Raw genomic sequence first — 24,468 nt, 5'->3', positions numbered from 1 at the left:
TAAAGAATCCACCTATAGTAGCTCACAAATTATCATAAAAATGATGGGAAAAAAAAGCACATCAACTATCACCAGTTCCCTTTTTGACTCTCTGCTATTTGGTTCTAGTATTGGAGATACATCTCTGACTAAACAAAAAGCAGACTGATCATGACTTACACGAAAGTCATCTATTATAAGTCAGTTTCCTTTTAGAACAAAAATACAAACTTTTGTAATTGTTAGCATAGACTAAACATTATTTTCATATGGTTAGAATCATTTTAGTAGAATCAGTTTAAATTATAATCCCCCACACAGCTTACTTGAACTAAAAAATTCTCAGGTGTCAAACTTTTCTTGGAAACAGATACAAAATTAAGTAGCCACAAAAACCCTGTGGTCACTCTTTAATGAACATGTAAGCCTAATGTCACTTTCAAATCTCAACGCTATCCATGTCACTACAGAAAGCTAGAAAACAGCTGTCTCAGATTCTCAGTCTCAGATTAATTTCTACGTTTCACTGGTCATTCCTCATTTTTAAAAATCCAGCATTTCTTACATACTAGTTTAAAACCCATTAGATCAGTTCTTCTTAAATTGTAATGTGCCTATCAATCACTTGAAGCTTTTGTTAAATGCAGATTCTGATTCTGTAGCTCTTGGGTAGGGCCCGAAATTCCACATTCCAAGTAGCAAGGTTTTCAGTTTTGAAGCCGCTATTACCAGATGATTCTTTTAAATTCTTTTAACTAGAGAACATTGGTCAATGATCAGTATTATAGTAGAGTGTGCTTCTGTTATCACTTCTGCTTTCACGCTAATATTTAACCTAGATTACTGATGGTTTTATGTCCAAGTCAGTGTCTATTAAATTTAAAGACAGATTTTTTTTTCAAACTTTAATCCTGTGACAGGAGTGGTCATCCAATCAATACGCCTAAATGGCTAGAAGTAATACTTCCAAAACCCCAAAAGTTACAGACATAGTCTCATAAATCATTGTTTTGTATTTATCTATATTTAGAATTGACATTATAAGAGTTTTAAGTTACAATCTGAATCTCTGGGTTCCTTATCCTATCAACTAGGAAATATTTGCTGAATGCAAAATTATTGTCAAAAGAGAAATTTGTAAACTAATTACAGACATACACAGAGTAACTGCTTCTTATTTTTATTTTGAGACAGAATCTCGCTCTGTTGCCCAGGCCAGAGTACAGTGGCGCAATCTCGGCTCACGGCAACCTCCACCTGCGAGGTTCAAGCGATTCTCCTGCCTCACCCTCCTGAGTAGCAGGGATTACAGGCACGCACCAGCACGTTTAGCTGAATTTTTTGTATTTTTAGTAGAGACGGGGTTTTGCCATGTTGGCCAGGCTGGTCTCCTCACCTCAGGTGATCCACCCACCTGGGCCTCCCGAAGTGCTGGGATTATAGGCGTGAGCCACTGTGCCTGGCCAGAGTATGTGCTTTTTAATAGTCAAATTCCCTACTATTTGAATAGAAGGAAAGGTAGTATTATAATCTGAGATTCTCAATCCTTGTGGCACAGTATCATCAAGGAGAGAGAAAAAAAAAAAAAGCAAATGCCCCCAACTACCATAACCAATTAGATCGAATATCATCAGGGTCTGGGAATATATAATTTCTAAAGCTCCTGAGATAAGTAAAAGCCATCTTAAAGGCCTCACTATCAATTTAAGTAAAACATGACCAATATGGTTACTCATACTAACTTTATTAAAAAACAACAACAAAAAAAAACACCAGCCTCATATTCCTCCATTTGAGAACAGTACTTTCAAACACTGCAGGTGGGAATGCAAAATGCTTCAACTCATATGCAGAGAAATGTAATGGTGAAATTACCTAGCAATTTCACTTGTAGGCTTGCTTCCCCAAGATAAACTGGCAAAAAATATGCAATGACACATGCAAAATGTTGCTCTATGGTTCATCCTCGCATTATTCATAATAACATACAGCTGAAAACAACTCAAATATTCACCAAATGGAGAGTGGTTAAATAAATTACAGTACATCCATAAAATGCAGTTGTACAAAGCAATGAGGAAGATGGCTACATTCTTATATGGAGTGATCTCTAGGATATGTGTTTAGGTTAAAAATGGAAATATACAAAGCAGGCTGCATTTTATGTAAAAGGGGAGCATATAAAAATCTATATATTTACTTGTATTTTCAAAAAGAAACAAAATGTAATCAAAACTTAATAAAAATGGTTATCTATAGATGGAAGGGAAAAGGACAGAAGCCAGAATTCCAACTCTACCTTATTTTGTCTATATAAAACTATATTATACTCTCAACACAATTAAAAAATAATAATAATTTAAAAATCCTAGTATTAGAGAACAAAAAAAATCTATTAAGTTGGTGGCTGCATGACACAAAGACAAAAATTACTTCAAGTGACTTTAAGTACAGTATTTTGACTTTACATTCTAGTGGGATATGTCCTAAAGACAAGAAAAACAAAATCCCAAATTGCATTTAACAGCCTTATTGTTACTAGTAATACCGTATTATTTAGAAACACATACATGTGATACTTACGTAAGTAATAATATCATTTGAAGAACCAAGATATTCAGCATAAGATAAAAAAGATACAAGTATAATGCCCAAAATTAGCCTGTATTTAAAAATTTGAAATTTCACCATTTATTCATGATTTACATTAATTCATGATTTACCTAGCACTACCTACTGAAAAGACCCAGAAACAATGACAGCCACTAGGAATGAACATGTCAGCATCCAAATTGTTGCTTCCAAATAGTATTTTCTATTAAAAGGATCAGGGTTCCTTGGAAACATGGCTGATTCCAGGTATGACGCAGGAAGCATACATGAGCCTGGGATGTCTTACTGTTCCAGAAAACAAGGAACTATCAAATATCAAAGATAAATGGGGGAAGAAATTAAAAAATTCAGGAACCAACTTAGTAAATTCCTAATGGCTAGAGATGGTGCAATGTGAACATCAAAAAAAGAATGATGACTGTAACTGATCATAAATCCAATACATAAAAAACCTCAAAATAATAGACCTAGGCAATCATCATCAATGACTGTTAGAAACGTTAAATGAAAGGGCAATGTGGAACTTTGTAACAGATGGATTACGCTTTCAACACCTAAATCAATTACTAATTTTAGCATCGTCAGAAAGACATTCTATACCTCCTGAAACGATGTAACAGGAAGGCCACAATATCATTTATTAAGTATTCTTGTGAAAGAAACTGAACGTGGATCTGACCAACCCCCTGGATTTGTGCTGTCCAATATGGTAGGCCACTAGCCACATGAGGCCATTTAAATTTAATTAAAATTAAAACATCGTTTCAGTCGGGCGCAGTGGCTCACGCCTGTAATCCTAGCACTTTGGGAGGCTGAGGCAGATGGATCACCTGAGGTCGGGAGTTTGAGACCAGCCTGACCAACATGGAGAAACCCCGTCTCTACTAAAAACACAAAATTAGCCGGGTGTGGTGGCACATGCCTGTAATCCCAGCTACTCAGGAGGCTGAGGCAGGAGAATCGCTTGAACCTGGGAGGCAGAGGTTGTGGCAAGCTGAGATCATACCAGCCTGGGCAAAAGAGTGAAACTCCATCTCAAAACAACAAAAACAACAACAAAGAAAAACTGAGAGTTTCTCAGCCCCACCAGTCACCATCCAAGTATTCAATAGCTAGTGGCTACTGTAATGGATAGCACAGATATAAAAAATTTCTATCACAGAAAGGTTTACTACATACCCTCACTACAGATCTAACCCACTCTACAGGAAATGCAGCGAATACAGAAGCTAATTAAATGACATAAAGAAGCAACCTAACAAATCCAGAATGTTGGGAAATTCTGTAATGACCTAGTTTCTTCACCAAATAAATGGAGGGAAGAGAAACAGTTACAGTGGTAATAGCTACAGACTTGAGAGAGAAAAACAACCAAAAATCAAACCAGATATGTGGATCCTGTTTGGATCCTGATTTGAACAACATAATCATAAATGAAACATTACTGAAACTAGAGGAATTTAAACATGAATTAGACACGAATAAATTATTAATCTTATTAGGTGTGATATTGGCATTGTCACTGGAACGGCACTTATCTTTCAGAGATATATGCTACAATGCTGACTTTTTAATGTGTGAAACATGTCAAAGATTGCTTTAATATACTCCAGGAAAAAGCAAAACAAAAAAAAAATCAAAAGCAATTTAAGGCCGGGCACGGTGGCTCATGCTTGTAATCCCAGCAATCTGGGAGGCCAAGGCAGGTGGCTCACTTGAGGTCAGGAGTTCGAGACCAGCTTGGCCAACATGGTGAAAACCTGTTCTCTACTAAAAATACAAAAACTAGCCGGGCATGGTGGCGGGAGCCTGTAATCCCAGCTACTCAGGAGGTTGAAGCAGGAAAACTGCTTGAACCCAGGAGGCGGAGGTTGCAAGTAAGCCGAGATTGTGCCATTGCACTCCAGCCTGGGCGATAGAGTGAGACTCCGTCTCAAAAAAAAAAGTAATTTAAAAAGCTGGAGAGTGTGGGGTGATGAAACCAGACTGGTAAAACCCTGACAACTGCGGCACATCTATGACTGGAGGGTCATTAAACTCTTCCTCCACTCTTCTACATGTTTTAAATTTTCTGCAATAAAGCCACTGTCTAACTCTGCCTGTCATCTAAACTTACACTCCTTTGACTATTCTGCCCCTCAGTTTAGATTCGTCAACTCAATTATCCCTTAGACCATCTTTAATACTATGTCTCCTCCCCTTCTTTTAACCTAGTATCTGATCAGTCACATGCTCTTGCTGGCACCACATCATCTTCACTTCAAACTCTGGACCAAAATTCTCCATGCTTGTCGGTTTCAGTGTGCTTCACCAAATTTTCCTAAGTTCTCTTGTTATTTCCTTATTCTTCAGCATGCTCCTGAAGCTATTTGTTAGGACTACTACATAAAAGGGCAATAAAATATGTATTTCAGTATTTGGTTCTATGTTAACAAAATCTTCATTTATTCAATGCTCTGTACGTTTTTGTAACAAAGCTCATTTCTAACAAACGGTTCTGAAATTCAACTTATCAACTACATCAAATGAAGAAAGAGACTTGGCTTAAGGAATCAAGAATAACTCCTCTAAGGATTTGATTTTAAAACAACAAACAGGCTGGGCGCAGTGGCTCACGCCTGTAATCCCAGCACTTTGGGAGGCTGATGCAGGTGGCTCACCTGAGGTCAGGAGTTCGAGACCAGCCTGGCCAACACAGTGAAACCCCGCCTCTACTAAAAATACAAAAATTAGCTGGGCGTGGTGGCACGTGCCTGTAATCTCAGCTACTTGGGAGGCTGTGGCAGGAGAATCGCTTGAGCCCGGCAGGGTTGGAGGTTGCAGTGAGCTGGGATCACGCCACTGCACTCCAGCCTGGATGACAAGAACAAAACTCCATCACAAACAAAAAAAGTGACAAACAGGAGATGGAAAAGATAACCAACTAGACAAATCTTCTAGCTAGACATAGTAAAGGTAAGGAAAATGACTCTAGGAATAGCTGTCTTATAAAGCATCAGCCAAATCAATGCTACGTTAGTCAATAATTTGTTCTCTGTAAACAATACTAGGTTAGTCAATAATTTGTTCTCTGTTCATTTACACCTATGCTTACTTTCTCCTTAGTTTCCTACATTTCCCTTCTGAAAAACTGAAATGCCTCTCCCACAATAGAAAAGGTAAATTTTCATCTGAAATAAGGAAAGAAAACTGTAGTCTTACGACCAGACTACCATCTGAGTTTAGGGAAGAATCACAGAAGACAAGACAGGCAAACACAAAATCAAAGTCAAAAATCTAGAGACAAAGACACAAATATAAAACCCTTCTATTGCTTTTTAAAGAAATTGTATCAAAAGTGTCTAGATATTTCCAACTTTTAAAATATTTCTTTCAAAATGCCATATAACTGGTTTTGAACTACGTTTAGCACAGACTCAAACACAAATGAGACATTTATTAAAAAGTTGCTTTTGCCGTAATTGCAGGCTACACTACTGACAAAACCCATAAAGTTTAGATTTTTAGTATTATTTAACAACAGAATTAAATTTATTAAACGTGCTGGAATCTGGGTGTCAACAATTAAAGACTAAAACACGGATTAGTGTTGTCAGGAGGTTATTTATACCTGTACACGGTGATTAAAATAAAACTAAAGATACCTGGTTGTGCTCAACTCTTCTTTGCTTGAGTGTTACCGGAGTCTTTGCTCTGCCCTTTAGTGGTTCTCTCTTCTCAAGCTTGAGCTCTATTTTAGAGTCTGGAAATAACATTAGAGAAACCGTTACTCTCTGAAACACCCAATAAATGACGATGTTATCCTAATATTAATCAGGAACCCTGGTTTTAGGCACATTAAAAGGTAAAAAACGAATCTACTGGTAATACCTCACTAGTCCAAAATTGTTTAACTGCAATTTGTCTTGAAACCTGTTTCATTATTTATCTCATTTTTGCTTATCTCCCTTACCCTTTTATCTGACAACCACTTCCTCCTATTCTCCTTTCCTTTATCTGGGACTAATAGCTTTGAACATGAAGTGAATTCAAAATGCTCCCATGAAAGCTTTTCACTAAGAACAATTTAGATGTGGAAAAAGGCCACTTAAAATACATAGTTGTTACCATTGTTTTGTCCATACAGTATACTACTACTGTACAGCAAAGTTTGGCTTACTAAATTAAAATTTGGAATACAGAAATTTTAAAAATGAAAAAACCCATATAGTATACCAAGCTTCTATAACAATAAATGATAACTGCCATAACATTAGTAAGTACAGTATAAACAAGTTTTTTTGATGTAGTTACAAAAAACCTAGGTACAACTCAGGTAATGAATCTTGTTCACAGAATACGACCAATCACAGGTCTCGTCCCATTCCTTCAAATAAAAATAACATTTCTTTGAAGAGAAGCCAATATTTATATATTAGTTGTCACCATGATAGTTATTATTAACCTAACAATGCAAGGATATGTATTTTTTAATAGGCTTCAATATTCCAGTCTCCTAGTCTTAAATTCATTATCATTTGAAAATCTAGGTTTTGAAAAGACTGATTTTAGTTAACATCCCTGGCCCGGCGTGGTGGCTCACGCCTGTAATCCCAGCACTTTGGAAGGCTAAGGCTGGCGGATCACCTGAGGTCAGGAGCTCAAGACCATCCTGGCCAACATGGTGAAACCCTGTTTCTACTAAAAATATAAACATCAGCCAGGCGTGGTGGCAGGCACCTGTAATCCCAGTTACTCGGGAGGCTGAGGCAGGAGAATCGCTTGAACCCGGGAGAGGTGGAGGTTGCAGTGAGCCGAGATCACGCCATTGCACTCCAGCTTTGCGGACAAGAGCGAGACTTCCTCTTAAAAAAATTTCCTCCTTTTTGTAGACATTTATCATGGTATAACAAAATTAGTAAGTCAAGTCAGTTATTACTTCTAAAACTTCTACTACCAAAAATTTAAGGCCGGGTGCGGTGGCTCAGGCCTGTAATCCCAGCACTTTGGGAGGCTGAGACAGGCGGATCATGAGGTCAGGAGATTGAGACCATCCTGGCGAACACGGTGAAACCCCTTCTCTACTAAAAAATACAAAAAAACTAGCGAGGTGGCGGGCGCCTGTACTCCCAGCTACTCGAGAGGCTGAGGCAGGAGAATGGTGTAAATCCGGGAGGTGGAGCTTGCAGTGAGCTGAGATCCAGTCACTGCACTCCAGCCTGGGCGACAGAGCGAGACTCTGTCTCAAAAAAAAAAAAAAAAAAAAATTAAGTTAGATTACTTTATCAAAGAGACAGAAAGGAGGTCAATTCTAAAGTTTTACATGAACTCCATGATGAACCTGTGCAAAAAAGTGGTCAAGACATCTATATGTGTCTTGCTAACTTTCCATTGTTAATATTAGTTAGTCCAGAATCTATTTAATAGTTGCAGGTTTCCCAAAAAAAAAAAATCAGTGATTTTTATCATGTTAGTTTAAACAGTTCAATATTTAGGACTGAGATTTCAAGTCTATCTCCCAACACTTCTATCAATGGACCTATCAATATATCTACGTTTGATACAACCCCCAGCAATATAAAATTTACTTTAGGCTTTGTTAACTCAGAATTTAAGAACTAGAAAGCACAAAGTAAAAAAAAAACCATCAGTAGTGGAGTAGAAATCAATTAAACAAATAAAGTATCTGGTTACAGATCAATTCCTCTTATAAATTTAGATTCCAACAGTCAATAAAAACATGGTCCTCAAACAGAAGAAAAACCATACAATAATCAGAGTATTTTCAATCATACCGCTGAAATGTCAGAGTGAGTTTCAATGATGAAATGGAAAAAGGGTGTTCATATACAAATGTTTAACTTGTTGCAACTCCAAGAATAAAGCACACATAACAACATGTTTCTGGAGACCACACAACACTGTTCAAATTTAACAACTTTTATTGAATTTGCAGAAGCATTCTACAGTAATACATTTTTAAAAATCACACAGCACTCAATAGGTACATGTATACATGTACATTTCAGAAGACAACAAATAAAATTACTCTCAGAAAGTTGCAAAGAGGGACATGTATAATCTAAGAATGTGGTAATGGCCAGAGGGAGTACCCAAGAGACCATATTTTATTATGCTTAAGGCTACTATTTTCCACAATACCTCTGCAGTTAGACTCTTATCTTACAATCATAGAAATGAAAAGATGATAATACACTGCTTTATACAGACACACAGATACTGGGATATAGTATAATTTCTTATGGCTTTAAACAAATTAAATTTGCTTTTAGAGTCTATATTGTTAAACTTAACTTTCCACAAAATACAATATATCATGAAAGCAAAGTAGTATTTTTTAAAAAGCCCCATTATCTGATAAAATAGATGGTGAACATGTACTATCCCAGGATATCTATTAGTATCCAAAGAAGTGTTTCTCAAAGTGTGGTCCATGGTACTGGTCCATGAATTGGTCGCTACCAGTCAATGAAGAGATACATTACTTGCATCAGAGTGTAAATCAATACATTGCTTTAGCTATTAATACAATTTTGCTAAAAAATAAATCCTGTCATTGACTTAAAAAGTGTCTCTAGATTTAAATTATTGTGCATGCTTATCTTGCCTGTGGATAAGTAACAGTTCGTAGACTGGTAGTTTGAGTTGCACTGATCTAGACTACTACGATTGCTGTTGCAGACATGAGTAAAAAACAAAAGTAACAAAATATGAGCAAAAATATGGACAAGTTATGGAATGTGAAAAGATACTGAGATAAAAATATCAAAAAGAACAAAATCACTGTTCTGAATGTGTAACAAACGTTTAAATCTGTCCTAGGTATAAAGGAGGATGCATATTACTCTATTAAACAGTAAAGACTCCTTATATCCTAATTAGAATTTTCTTAGTTTTGGAGAATTGTAAAAGCATACGTAAAGCAGGAAATAGAAAACAATTTGGAGACTAATATGTGATCTAGAAAGCTTTAAATTGTTTGTACCAGGTTTCCTACCTATGCAAATCTTTAAAAAAGAAAAGCAGTTCTACACAGGCAATTACTTTTATACTATAATTTGATGGGTAGAAGCTTAACACTTTGTAATTAGCCCTATCTGGAAACTAAAACAACCTTAACAGAAAAGAAAATGTTGGCATAAAAGTTTGAAATATAAGATAGGTGTCTTTTTGTTCTTAATGTTACTAGTGTTTATTTCCACGCTTTTTAATTACTTTGCATACTTCTCCTCCAAATAATGTTCCACCTTTAAAGGGAGTGGAAGCCAGCTTATTCTTAGAAGCTAAATTAATTTTGCAATCTTTCAGCCAGAGGTATCGACGACCTACAGTGGAATTTCCCATGGTATGGGCAGCCATCTTCACTTCATCAAATGCAGCTTCACAAATATATGAGGCTGCATCATATGTTTTGCTCAGAATCCCAAGTGCTTGATGGGTACGACTAGGATCTGAGCTAAGAATCTGTGCAGCTTGACTAATGTCTGCCTGCATAGCCTTAGCAACAAAGGCAGTGTGGGTTGCAATCTGCAATGCTGATGCTGCGGCTTCATATGCTCTACAGAGTGCTAAGTCCAACTGTTTATCGCAAGACTCAGTGGAGGTTGCTTGAATACCTGCTGGTGGAGTGGCTTCAGAAATAAACCCTAGGATTTCATCATCTACTTTTGGAACTGATAATATCCGTGTTGCCTCCCTGGAAGAAACTGGATATCTGCATGCCAGTGAAGGCAGCTGCCTGTCAACTTGCTGCCATTCTTCTTCAATTACTTTTAAAATAGATTCATGGAAGGGAAAAGATAGTTCTGAGGCATCTATTTTATCATGCTGTGACTGCTTAGACACTTCTAGACCTAAGGTAGTGAGTGAATGAGAGACAACAGTTTTGGCAAAAGAAGACGGCAAAAGTTCAGATCCAGGTATGTTCTGAAATGCCACAACGGAACCTGAATCCCTTTCCTCCACTGACTTCTCACTCAGTCTAGGGACTTTTCGTGGAGGAGACAGGAATTCAGTTTCTTGAAACTTAGATTGATCAATTCTCTTCTGTATGTTTTCTACATCCAGTGGGGGTGTAGAGTTAGAAGTTCCAGGCAAACTACCTGTCCCACCCTGGACCAACAGAGAATTGACATAATCTCTGATTGCCTGGGCAAGTGGCGGAGAAATTAGTTTTGAGCTCTCAGACTCTTCTAGTGCTTTCCTTTTACTGGAGAGAGGCGACTGATCTGAAATATGGGACCTCTCAGGACATAACGGTTGAATTCCACTTTTTTCTCTACCGCAAATATTTTCTACTATGTCTTTATAGCAAGCAGTGGTGGTTTCTTTAATCAGTGAAGGAGAAGCTGCAGCAGAGACCAACATGGCACTGTGTTCAGGCTGAGAAGATGACGAAGAACTTTTCTCTAAGCACCTATTATGGCTAGACTTGCATGAAATAAACAAATTCCTTTCAGAGGCTAACTTCTGCAATTGTCCCCTGCCAGGCAAGTTTGTGGCAACAAGAGGCTCCCTAGGTAGGTTTCCCTTAGAAGTATGTACTTTCTTAGCTGCCTGTAGTTCAGTACTGCCCAAAGGAGGACGGGTGGAGATTTCAGGAAAAGAAATACCCTGAAAAAATCCACCACCAGAGGCAGTAGTTCCAAGTTCAGAAAAAGGAACAAAATCCCTAGTGGACTTCACTTTCTTGTGTTCTTTCTTCTTTCCTGTAGAGGCAAAAGAGGCAGGAAGTTTAAGCATTACCTGTGTTTGAGCTGATTTTATTCTTTGCCTCTTTGCTAAAAATAGTGCTGTCAAAGGAAAAGACTCTATAATTTAATATTCTGAACTAATCTGCCAGATTTGCCCTGGTAGACACAGCTTATTGAGATATAAACAATCTGGATCAAAATAAATAACCACAAGTCATATGAATTAAAAATTTACAAAAATCAAGTTGTACTTACAATTTTTAAAGGACATTTATTTCACGTTCTATCCTCAAAAAATATTTCAACATCATGATCAAATTTTAAGATACTATCTAGTCTACTAAAAATGTAGTCAAAATATTTGCTTTAAAGTTGCCGTCAGGTCAGATCAACAAAAACTGTAAACAATTTAAATGCCTATCAATAGAGAATAGAGAAAATATGCCATATTTAAATGCTACTATGTATTATGAGGAATAAACAGATATGTAACTAATCGGATTAGATTTCAAAAATAAAGGAGTAAGAAAAAGCAAGTGATAAGATTTAGCATATTGTTTATATAAATTTTGTATTCTTAAAGTATAAAATAATACCATGTATTAGACAGATGTGTATGTGAAATATAAAAACAAACTTGAAAGATGGGCATTGAATTAGTAGTTACTTCTGTGGAGGTGACAGGTACAGATAAGTACAAGGAACTTTGCCTTTACTTGTAATACTTTATTCTCTCAGAAAAATGGGTTTGAAGCAAAAAAGACAAAGTTAACTTGCAATTTCAGGTGACAGAAAATTATAAATTTGTACTATGTTGTTTCTTATAATTTTCAATAAAAAGTATTTAAATCAAATTACAGAATTACTCTAATGACATGAATAAAATTTGTATATCTTGTCAATATTATTTTAAATTTTACTTTCTTCATGGTCACTGTATTTTGAGTGTGAAAAAATTACGTACATTTGATTAACATCATTTAAAATTTTACCTTCTTCATTGTCACTATATCTGTCAGAATCATTACTTCCATTCTGCCTTGTATTTTCTGCTGAAGAAGAAATTGTTGGCAGAGGAGTAGAAGATCTTGATTCTGTTCCTTGTTCCCTCAGTTTCAAAAGCTTTTTCTCATACAGCTTCCTGGTTGTTCCTGGATTAAGGCAGAACTTGCTTTAGTACTTGTATTGCTTCATTTAGGGTGCAGCTCAGACACTATATTCAGCAACATTTTAAGCTATTTTCACTCTTTTTTTAAACTCAAGTTCTTAAAAATACTATATAATGCGGCCGGACATAGTGGCTCACGACTGTAAACCCACCACTTTGGGAGGCCGAGGCGGGTGCATCACTTGAGGTAAGGAGTTCGAGACCAGCCTGGCCAACAGAGTGAAACTGCATCTCCGCTAAAAATGCAAAAATTAGCCGGGAGTGGTGGCACATGCCTGTGATCCCAGCTATTTGGGAGGCTGAGACAGGAGAATCACTTGAAATTGGGAGGCAGAGGTTGCAGTGAGCCAAGATCACACCACTGTCCAGCGACGAAGTGAGACACCATCTCAAACAAACAAAAGGACAGACGTAGTGGCTGATGCCTGTAATCCCAGCACTTCCAGAGGCCAAGGTGGGTGGATCACCTGAGGTCAGCAGTTCAAGACAAGACAGCCTAACATGGTGAAACCCCATCTCCACCAAAAATACAAAAAATTAGCTGGTCCTGGTGGTGGGCGCCTGTAATCTCAGCCACTCAGGAGGCTGAGGCAGGAGAATTGCTTGAACCCAGGAGGTAGAGGCTGCAGTGAGCTGGTATCGCACCACTGCATTCCACAGAACTATATAATGCACTGTTTTTATAATAGGTGGTTTTTTTGGAAACGACATTTCTTTTAATAGCATGAAATACATAGTAAATTGATATAGGCCTTACTGTAGACCATCTACTGAAAAGCCATGTATGACTATTTTTGACTGAAGTCTTGCACTTGTGTATTTTCTCTACTACCACATAATAGTACTTGCCAACATAGAAAAATCACATATAAGCGGATTGTACCTCTATGAAAAATAACTATGATTAAACTTCCATAACTCTAAGGCATTAATATGCCTGCATTCAGTTATGGGGAAAAGTTCTATAAATCAGATTTAAATATAACAACTTTGCAGTTAAAATGACCTTTTATGGAAAACACATATCACAAAGCAAAACTGATTACAAATTCTTAACACATTTGAACATCAGTGACAGTTTAAAACCAAAATAGATTTTGTCTTACACTAACTGTATATCTTTCCTTAACTTCTGTAAGATGAGCAAAATGACAATGGATATTTTTTAGAAGCAACATGTGTCCAGAAGTGTTATAGAAATAGCTTTAAGATGAACAGGTCATATATCAACATATCATTTAATGTAGGCTGACATTATAACACACATTTTTCAGTGTCTCCCTTTTGGAATTTCTTTTTTTTTTTTTTTTCGAGACAAGGTCTTGCTCTGTTGCCCAGGCTGCAGTGCAGTGGTGTAATCATAGCTCACTGCAACCTTCAACTTGTAGGCTCAAGCAATCCTCCCACCTTTGCCTCCTGAGTAGCTGGGACTACAAATGTGCACCACCATGCCTGGCTAATTTTTTTAAAAAATAGAGACAAGGTTCACTATGTTGCCCTGGCTGCTCTTCAACTCCTGAGTTCAAGCAATTCCACCACCTTGGCCTCCCAAAATGTTGGGATTATAGGCATGAACTACCACGCCCAGGCCTTTTAGAACTTTAAACAAAAATTTTTAAAAAAGTGTTATATATCTGTTGGTAATTGTATATGAATAAGCTTATGATTATTTGGAAGCAGCTTATACATTAAAACAAAATATTCCAAATCCTTATTTGCAACTATACCTATAGCAAAACCTACCAAATCTCTAGTGTCCACAATTTTATGTAACTTAGAAGATCAAGACCAGATGCAATGGCTCATGCCTGTAATCCTAGGACTTAGGGAGGCCTAGGTGGCAGGACTGCTTGAGCCCAGGAGTTCAAGACTAGCCTAGGCAACATAGTGTGACCCCATCCCTACAAAAAATACAAAATTTAGCCAGGAATGGTGGCACGTGCCTGTGTTCCCAGCTACTTGAGAGGCTGAGGTGGGACTGCTTGAGCCCAGGAGGTTGAGGCTGCAGTAAGCCACGACTGCGTCACTACACTCTAGTGTGGGCAACAGAGCAAGACCTTTTCTCAAAAAAAAACCCATCAAAATGGAATTTTCTCATCCTGCGGTTATTGCTAAGACCCTCCAAAACTAAGGCATAATCAACACTGCAAAATCTTCATCACCTAAAAGTAATCCAACGATGGAAATCCAGTGTATTTAGTTCTAGGTTTTTGTTTTTTAAGGGTATAATTATTCAATTCCAATCAAGACAGGATTTTCAAAAGGGTACTTTTAATGATACATGAAAAAGGGGCTGGGCGCAGTGGCTCACGCCTGTAATCCCAACACTCTGGGAGCCTGAGGTGGGCGGATCACCTGAGGTCAGGAGTTTGAGACCAGCCTGGCCAACACGGCGAAACCCCATCTCTACTAAAAATATAAAAATTAGCCAGGCGTGGTGGCGGGTACCTGTAATCACAGCTATTCAGGAAGCTGAGGCTAGAGAACTGCTTGAACCTGGGAGGCAGAGGTTGCAGTGAGCCAAGATCATGCCATTGCACTCTAGCCTGGGCGACAAGAGCGAAACCCTGTCTCAAAAAAAAAAAAAAAGGTACTATGCTAGGAATTTAATAACCTCATTAAGAAGTCTGTCACTAACTCACTTTTTCTTTTTTCCTTTATTTATTTATTTTTTTGAGACAGGGTCTTCCTCCACTGCCTCTGGCCAAAGTACAGTAGCCATCATGGCTCACTGCAACCTTGAACCCCCTACCACCTCAAGCAACCCTCCTGCCTCAGCCTCCTAAGTCGCTGGGACAACAGACTTGTGACACCACACCCTGCTAATTTTAAAATTTTCTGCAGAGATGGGATCTCCCTACGATGCTCATGCTGGTCTTAAACGCCTGGGCACAAGCAATCCTCCCATCTTGGCCTCCCAAAGTATTGGGATTACAGGCGTGAGCTACTGTCCCCGGCCACTAACTCATTTATTTGGGCAATTCTGCCCAGCTATGTTACCTCAGATTTTCCTCAATTGTCATATAAGACCCATGTCTCAGCAGAAGTACGATGTAAGTGGCCGGGCACGGTAGCTCACGCCTGTAATCCCAGCACTTTGGGAGGCCGAGGCGGGCAGATCACGAGGTCAGGAGATGGAGACCGTCCTAGCTAACACAGTGAAACCCTGTCTCTACTGAAAAATACAAAAAATTAGCCAGGCGTGGCAGTGGGTGCCTGTAGTCCCAGCTCCTCGGCAGGCTGAGGCAGGAGAATGGCGTGAACCCGGGAGGCAGAGCTTACAGGGAGCCGAGATCGCGCCACTGAACTCCACAGCCTGGGTGACAGAGCAAGACTACGTCTCAAAAAACCAAAAAACCAAAAAACAAAACAAAAAGAAGAACGATATAAGCACTGTATAAAACAATCTCAACAATAGAGGTGATTTTGGAGATTATCTAATTCAATCCTCTCATTTTATTTCACTCATTTGGAGTCAAAGAAACATAGGTTTTGCTGATACAAATGATTAATGACAAACCAGTCCTTAGAACCTAAACTAACTGCTAAGCAAAAGGAGAAAATAATTTGGGGTCCTGCTTCAAAGAAAAGATACTGTATTTGAAATTTTATCAACTTACCTACAATAGGACCAGGATTCACTCCATATTTCACAAGCTGATCCAAAAGATCTTCATTAGTGAGCTCTGTTACATCTAGATCATCTTTATCATCTTGTCTGGGTTTATCAGTTTTTTTGGTGGCTTTCTGTAAACAAAGTCCAGTAATCATTTCTATATGAATTAAAGTGTTCACTTACTAGATAATAATCTGAATAAAATAAACATGCAAACTCACCACCAAGTTGGTTTATAGTACTATTAGGCCTTAGCAATTTGATTAAATTAAGAGCAACTCATTATTGGAGAACATTTCCTAAGTTGAACTGTAATCATACAAACCGCATAGTCAAGCAAGTAACTTAAATTTTAAAGATACTGTTGTTAAAATAGTCCATTTTGGACTATCTAAAAGAGGTAGTAATAGCATCAAAAATGCAAAAGAATAAAAGTAAAACTGACTTTGGCTAACACTTTCTTTTAAATAACCTTTTTTTTTTTTTAAAAAAATGATACAGGGTCTAGCTCTGTTACCCGGGCTAGAGTACAGTGGCACTATCTCCGCTCACTGCAACCCCCACCTCCCAGGCTGAAGTGATCCTCCCACCTCAGTCTCCCAAATAGCTGGGATTACAGGTGCGCACCACCACCCCTGGCTTTTTGCATGTTTTTTTTTTTTTTTTTGTAGAGATGGGGCTTTTGCCATGTTGCCCAGGCTGGTCTCAAACTCCTGGAGACTCAAGTGATCAGTCCACCTTAGCCTCCCACAAGTGTTAGGATTACAGGTGTAAGCCACTGCACATAGCCTAAATAACCACAAATTATATTTCATTTCTTAAAGCATATACTCCAATGGCAAGGGAAACAGATCAGCATGAAACTTGCAAAGTAAAGCCAGGGTGGGCTTAAAAATTTTCATCTAAATGATCATGAACGCTACTTACTAACTTTTTAATAATCCTTCAAAGTTTAAATTAATCCAGGAAAGTTTAAGACTTTACCATACAGGCTTACACTTGGATATATATATACAGAAATGATTTTCTTTAAACAGCATATGAGAACTTAACAAGGCCAAATGAATACAGCTGGCTCTCCATTCTCCCAAATGAATACAGTTGGGTTCTACATTTGTGAATTCAACCAACCACAGACCAAAAATACTTGGGGGAAAAAAATGACAATACAGCAATAAAAATACAAATAAAAATACAGTATAACAATTATTTACATAGCACTTACATTGTATTAGGCGTTATAAGTAATCTAGAGATGATCTGAAGTATAAGGGAGGATGTATGTAGGTTACTACACCACTTTATATTAAGGGACTTACTAAAGCATCCCGAGTTTGATATCCATGGCTGGGTCCTGGAACCAATTTCCACCCCAAGGATAGGAGACAGGACTGTAGACTCCTTGTAACATAGTTATTTTAGTAGCTAGTTTATGACTTAGGAAGGAAATCTGACAGACTTCATGGTTACATTATCACCTTTGACACACTTTAGTCACCAGATTAACTTCTGTACCACCAGTTTACTAAAAATAGTCAAAATAACTTGAAACAAACTTTGAGGGAAAATTTAAAAGTTTTAAAATTAATTTATACAAAGGCAATATTTACTGGAAAAACTATAAATTTCCAAGGTTGAACAAATAAAAAGGAAGCAAAAGAATGGATACCTTTTAAGGCTGTGGCAAACAGCCTGACAAATGCCTCAGTGATCACAGAAAAAACATCAGAGTGCCAAACAAAAAAAAATGGCTAAACAATGGCAACATCAAAGTAAATTTTACGAAAAAGGCTAAAATTATCAAGTTGTATGGAATGTTCACTTTCCAAACATATTAGGGGGAAAAAAATCAGGCATTATTTGGCTATGTACTGGAATTACTGTTTTTAAAAATAAAAATGGGCCGGGTGTGGTGGCTCAAGCCTGTAATCCCAGCACTATGGGAGGCCAAGACGTCAGGAGATCGAGGCCATCCTGGCTAACACCGTGAAACCCCGTCTCTACTAAAAAATACAAAAACCTAGCCGGGCGAGGTGGCGGGCGCCTGTAGTCCCAGCTACTCGGGAGGCTGAGGCAGGAGAATGGCGTGAACCCGGGAGGCGGAGCTTGCAGTGAGCTGAGATCTGGCCACTGCACTCCAGTCTGGGCGGCAGAGCGAGACTCCGTCTCAAAAAAAATAAAAAAAATAAAAAAATAAATAAATAAATAAATAAAAATGTTCTGACCTACAATTGTCAGGCTCAAATTTTTTTTTTTTTTTTGAGACCGTGTCTTACTCTTATCCAAGCTGGAGTGCAGTGGCGCAATCTTGGCTCACCGCAACCTCCGCATCCCAGGTCCAAGTGCCTCAGCCTCCTGAGTAGCTGGGATTACAGGTGTACACCACCATGCCTGGCTAACTTTTGTATTTTGAGTAGAGATGGGGTTTCAGCATGTTGGCCAGGCTGGTCTTTAACTCCTGACCTCAAATGTTATGCCTGCCTGAGCCTCCCAAAGTGTTAGGATTACAGGCGTGAACCATGGAGCCTGGCCTGAAATACTTCAAATAAAGCAAGATACGAGAAATTCTTTTTAAAGCTGCTAATCGCTAATCATTCTATAATCAGAAGCCAAAAACCCTCACCAAAAAGATAGCTGCTCATAAGAACAATTATGTCAACTTGAAAAATTACAGTGAGAGCAGGCTTTAATTCACATATACTGCACTGACCTAGACCTGTCAGGCTCAAATCTGGAAGCAACCCACACCCGTAATATCCAAATAGTTGCCTAGAGTCTAAGAGTTCTAAGACTTATTTCTTTCAAGAAAAGATTTAATCAAACTTAATCCTATGTTATTGACTTACTCAAATTTTCCAAAAAGTGCAGTCAGGTAGTAGAGAAAAACTAAAATAATGCTTAAAATAAAAATAAAATATGGAAAAACAATCAATCAGGTTCAAATTATTTGTACACAATCCCCGCTACCATGAGAATGTTCAATTTACTATCAATAAAACATCCAGGAAATTCCAACTTTTCAAACCTGCCCGAGAGGTTTTCAAGAAATCTCTTTGGGCCAGGTGCAGTGGCTCATGCCTGTAATCCCAGCACTTTGGGGGACCAAGGCAGGTGGATCACTTGAGGTCAGGAGTTCGAGATCAGCCTGGCCAACACGGCAAAATCCTGTTTCTATTAAAAATACAAAAATTAGCTGGGTATGGTGGCACACGCCTGTAATCCCAGCTACTTGGGAAGCTGAGGCAGGAGAATTGCTTGAACCTGGGAGGCAGAGGTTGCCATGAGTCGATATTGTGCCACTGTACTCCAGCGTGGGTGATAGAGCAAGACTGTCTCAAAAAAAATCTTAACTCTTTTTTTTTTTTTTCAAAGTGGAGTCTCTGTCGCTCAGGCTGGAGTGCAGTAGCACCATCTCGCCTCTCTGCAACCTTCCACCTCCCAGGTTCAAGCAACTCTCCTGCCTCAGCCTCCTGAGTACCTGGGAGTACAGGTGCATGCCACCACGCCCAGCTAATTTTTGTACTTTTAGCAGAGACAGGGTTTCATCATTTTGGCCAGGCTGGTCTCAAACTCCTGAGCTCATGATTTGCCCACCTCAGCCTTCCAAAGTGCTGGGATTACATGCCTGAGCCACAGCACCCAGCCCAAAATCTTAACTCTTATTAACCACTATTTTGGAAAGGTCTTACCCATTTCTGATTCTTTACCTCGGGTCAGAGAATCTGTTTGTAATGTGTAGCCCAGGTGATCTGGATGCAGCATTGAGGCAAGCAACAGAAAGCAGGAGCACTATCATCCTTATATTTTATTCCAAGCATCTAAAAATTTCTAAGAAGATTGATACAGGAATAGTCCCCAATAAATGTTTTGTCAAATCCGGGGAAGGAAAAAGTAATTTATTTTTGAAAATCCATTTCTTATTAGAAATAGCAGGCCTATCAAATCTAAGTAGAAAACCAATTCTCCGTTGGGTGCAGCAGCTCACGTCTGTAATTCCAGCACTTTGGGAGGCCGACGAATGAGGATCATTTGAGGTCAGGAGTTTGAAACCAGCCTGGCCAACATGGTGAAACCCCATCTCTAATAAAAATAGAAAAATTAGTCAGGTGCGACGGCACACACCTATAGTCCTAGCTACTTGGGAGGCTGAGGCTGGAGAATCACTTGAACTGGGGAAGCAGAGAGTGCAGTGAGCCAAGATTGCATCACTGCACTCCAGCCTGGGTGATGAGGCCAGACTTTGCAGAGAAAGAAAGCAAAGCAAGAAAAGCAAGCAAGCAAGAAGAACGAACGAACGAAAAAGAGAAAGAAAATCAATTATCTTATTATTTCCTTCAAACACAATGAAAAACTTTAGCTGAACAAACATATCTTAAATAAGCGACCAACAAACCTACACAAGGTAAGTCAGACAGATGAAAACCAAAAATGTGATTTTTTTTTCCTGAGATGTAGTCTCACTCTGTTGCCCAGGCTAGACTGCAGTGGCATGGCCTCCACCTCCCAGGTTCAAGCGAGTCTCCTGCCTCAGCCTCCCAAGCAGCTGGAATTACAAGCGCACACCACGCCCGGCTAATTTTTGTATTTTTAGAAGAGACAGGGTTTCACCACGTTGGCCAGGCTGGTCTCAAACTCCTGACCTCAGGTGATCCACCTGCCTCGGCCTCCCAAAGTCCTGGGATTACAGGTGTGAGCCACCACGCACGGCCAAACATGTGATTTTTAATCTGTCAGGAAAAAAGTTCCAGAAAAGTGATGTCATTTTATAAATCCCAGATTTAATAAGGATAAAAAATTAGGAGGCAGTGTGCTATACATGATTAGTAGTTTCAGTCAGGAAAAAGGAAGCATTAGTTGCATTAAATTCTGCCTCCAGAAAACTTTGTTCCTTTAAGTAGATCACTTAAGAGTTTCACTCAAAAATAGTGAGTACCTACTATGCCACCCGATGATCTCTAATGTATTTTTCAACTTTAAAACCCAACAGTTCTATGATATCACCTATGAGCTACTGTAATACCTTTAATCTCTACCTCTAGTATAAAGATGCTGAACCATAACATTATAACAGATTACATCGGGCACTTATTATATATCATGTACTGAGTTGTGTTCCAAGTGTCTTTGCATTAACTTACCGAATCCAAAAAATCTATGGAATAAGATACTAATATCTCCATCTGACAACTCAGAAAACTGAGGTTCAAGTATGCACTTCACTAATTCAGGAAATCTGCATGCTATGATATACACGTCACTTTCACGTATCTACCTTGTTTCCTGAAATTATATTTTAGCAACTTTGCATTGTATTGCCCTAACATTAAAGACAAAAATTCAGAAATCATTTCTTGTAATAGGTATTAATTACTAAGCACTAGACACTTCACATATGCAACGGCATGTACTCCTCAATGTGATTAAGTAGCTATTAGATTATTCCTCTATTTCAGGTGAAAATAGAGGATCTTAGATTAAGACACTGTTCAGTGTCATATGAACAAGCGGCAGACCCGGAATTTGAATCTATAACTCTATGAGTCACAAGTCTGTAAACTTAACACCTTATTATACACTGGTGGTCAATTTGTGATATAATTAACATTTCCTATTGGTAGCATACTTTTTATTGTTCTTTCCCAAGTCTTCAAATATTTCCTATTGATAATTCGTAATTTGGCCAGGAGCAGTAGCTCACACCTACAATCCCAACACTTCGGGAGGCCTAAGCGGGAGGATCACTTGAGGCCAGGAGTTCAAGCTCGGGCTGGTCAACATAGTGAGACTATCTCTATAAAAATTTTAAAAATTAGTTAGGCATGGTGGCACACACCTGTAGTCCCAGCTATTTCGGAGGCTTGAGCCCAGGAGTTCGAGGCTGCAGTGAGCTACGATCACACCACACAGATGGGCGCGGTGTCTTACGCCTGTAATCCCAGCACTTCAGGAGGCTTAGGAAGGCAGATCACAAAGTCAGAAAGGAGTTTGAGACCAGCCTGACCAACGTGGTGAAACCGTCTCTACCAAAAACACAAAAATTAGCTAGGCGTGGTGGTGCACGCCTGTAATCCCAGCTACTCAGGAGGCTGAGGCAGGAGAATCACTTGAACCCGGAAGGCAGAGGTTGCAGTGAGCCGAGATCACGCCACTGCACTCCAGCCTGGATGACAGAGCAAGACTCCTTCTCAAACAAATACACACTCATAATTCACCAGACCAGATCATTCAAGAATATTATGCTCCACTAGATCCAAATAGCTACACCTTCATGTTCTGCCTCTTAGAACAAAAAGGCAGACGGCCAACTCTGTACACGTTTATTTTTGTGTACACAATCTAGATAACTTCAACACATAAAAATATTGGTAGCAAGACACATAAAAAGCTTAGAAATAAGAAAACAAAATCAAAACAAAACTTTTAACATGTAAAGTTCTGTCACATTACACCAAGTGAATCCAAGAGACTATGGTAGAGGCTGAAATGAAACAACTTCTTTTTAAATTAAAACTATTCCCCATAGGCTGGGCACAGTGGCTCACATCTGTAATCCCAGCACTTTGGGAGGCCGAGGCAGGAGGATCACAAGGTCAGGAGATCGAGACCATCCTGGCTAACATGGTGAAACCCCGTCTCTACTAAAAACACAAAAAATTAGCTGGGCGTGGTGGCAGGAGCCTGTAGTCCCAGCTACTCGGGAGGCTGAGGCAGGAGAATGCCATAAACCCAGGAGGCGGAGCTTGCAGTGAGTGGAGATCGCGCCACTGCAGTCCAGCCTGGGCGACAGAGCGAGACTCCATCTCAAAAAAAAAAAAAAAACAAAAAAAAAAATCCTCATAAACCCATGATTAAATAGAAGGTATATGCATGCAAATAGTTCATCTTGGCCAAATCCACATTAACACTTGATTTGTCTTAAAATGTTAAAAATCTCCCTTATCTGCAACTCTCAAACATAATTTGGCTTTCTCCTATATTCTAAATAAATAAATAAATATTCTTTTATTCCTTTTTTACCACCCCATTATGTAGAAGATCGTAAATATTCTTTAAGAAATATGACATGAGGCCGGGTGCGGTGGCTTATGCCTGTAATCCCAGCACTCTGGGAGGACAAGGTGGGCAGATCACGAGGTCAGGAGATCAACACCATCCTGGCTAACACGGTGAAACCCCATCTCTACTAAAAATACATAAAATTAGCCAGGTGTGGTGGCGGGCACCTGTAGTCCCAGCTACTCAGGAGGCTGAGGCAGGAGAATGGCGTGAACCCGGGAGGCGGAGCTTGCAGGTGGATCACGAGGTCAGGAGTTCCAGACCAGCCTGACCAATATGGTGAAACCCTGTCTCTACTAAAAATAAAAAAATTAAGCCAGGTGTAGTGGTGTGTGCTTGTAAGTAATCCCAGCTACTCAGGAGGCTGAGGCAGGAGAATTGCTTGAACATGAGAGGCGGAGGTTGCAGACAGCCAAGATCATGCCACTGCACTCCAGCCTGGGTGACAGACTGAGACTCCATCTCACAAAAAAAAAAAAAAAAAAAAAAAGAAAGGAAGAAAAAGAAAAGAAATATGACCTAGTATTATTTTTATATGGGGCTAAAAATGACCAAAACATAAAATATAGTACATATAAAAGGAATCTGACATGAATAACTTTATACATCAATTATTATAAATGTCCTAAGACTCTTTTCCTGTAAATTCAAAATTATTTTTTCCTATGGCTGATAAAAACATTGACCAGACTTAACTCACTTGTACTTAACGTACTTTAAAACAGAAAATGATGCTACTGACTACCGATATTTTTCTTCAAGTTGTTGGCACGGCTATTAAGACCAGTCAAGGGTAAACACCTCTTGAGTTTTAAATACTCCAGGTAGAAGATATTTAAACCTGTAATTATGAAGTAAGTTTTCTTTGTATGGACGAAATAATTAAATGAAATATAAAAAGCTTAATCACCATGCCAATAGACCTACTAAGTACTCTAAAAAACATTACTTCTAGGCTGGGTGCTGTGGCTCATCCCTGCATTCCCAGCACCTTGGGAAGTCCAGGGGGACATATTACCTGAGGTCAGGAGTTCGAGACCAGCCTGGCCAACATGGCAATACCCCGTCTCTATTAAAAATACAAAAGTGGCCGGGCGCGGTGGCTCAAGCCTGTAATCCCAGCACTTTGGGAGGCCGAGACGGGTGGATCACGAGGTCAGGAGATCGAGACCATCCTGGCTAACACAGTGAAACCCCGTCTCTACTAAAAATACAAAAACTTAGCCGGGCGAGGTGGCGGGCGCCTGTAGTCCCAGCTACTCGGGAGGCTGAGGCAGGAGAATGGCGTAAACCCGGGAGGCGGAGCTTGCAGTGAGCTGAGATCCGGCCACTGCACTCCAGCC

At 39.1% G+C, this 24,468-nt stretch overlaps 1 protein-coding gene across 6 annotated transcripts in view; it reads right to left on the bottom strand.

Annotated features, from left to right (window-relative positions):
* TMPO (thymopoietin) overlaps nucleotides 1-24,468 on the bottom strand; it is a 36,548-nt gene that overhangs the window by 6,389 nt on the left and 5,691 nt on the right. For 4 of the 6 annotated variants that reach the window (XM_025401643.1, XM_025401644.1, XM_025401647.1 and 1 more), the window contains exons 2-4: nucleotides 16,074-16,200; nucleotides 12,278-12,436; nucleotides 6,237-6,334 (exon numbers count right to left, since the gene is read on the bottom strand). In XM_025401643.1, the coding sequence (XP_025257428.1) occupies nucleotides 6,237-6,334; nucleotides 12,278-12,436; nucleotides 16,074-16,200 (384 nt within the window). Of the gene's footprint in view, nucleotides 1-6,236; nucleotides 6,335-8,490; nucleotides 11,301-12,277; nucleotides 12,437-16,073; nucleotides 16,201-24,468 lie in introns of those variants that run through there. The other 2 variants (XM_025401642.1, XM_025401645.1) reach the window with 2 other exon arrangements.

Source organism: Theropithecus gelada, chromosome 11 (assembly GCF_003255815.1).
Source record: "Theropithecus gelada isolate Dixy chromosome 11, Tgel_1.0, whole genome shotgun sequence".
Classification (NCBI taxonomy): Eukaryota; Metazoa; Chordata; class Mammalia; order Primates; family Cercopithecidae; genus Theropithecus; species Theropithecus gelada.
This window is presented reverse-complemented; position numbering and strand designations above follow the sequence as displayed.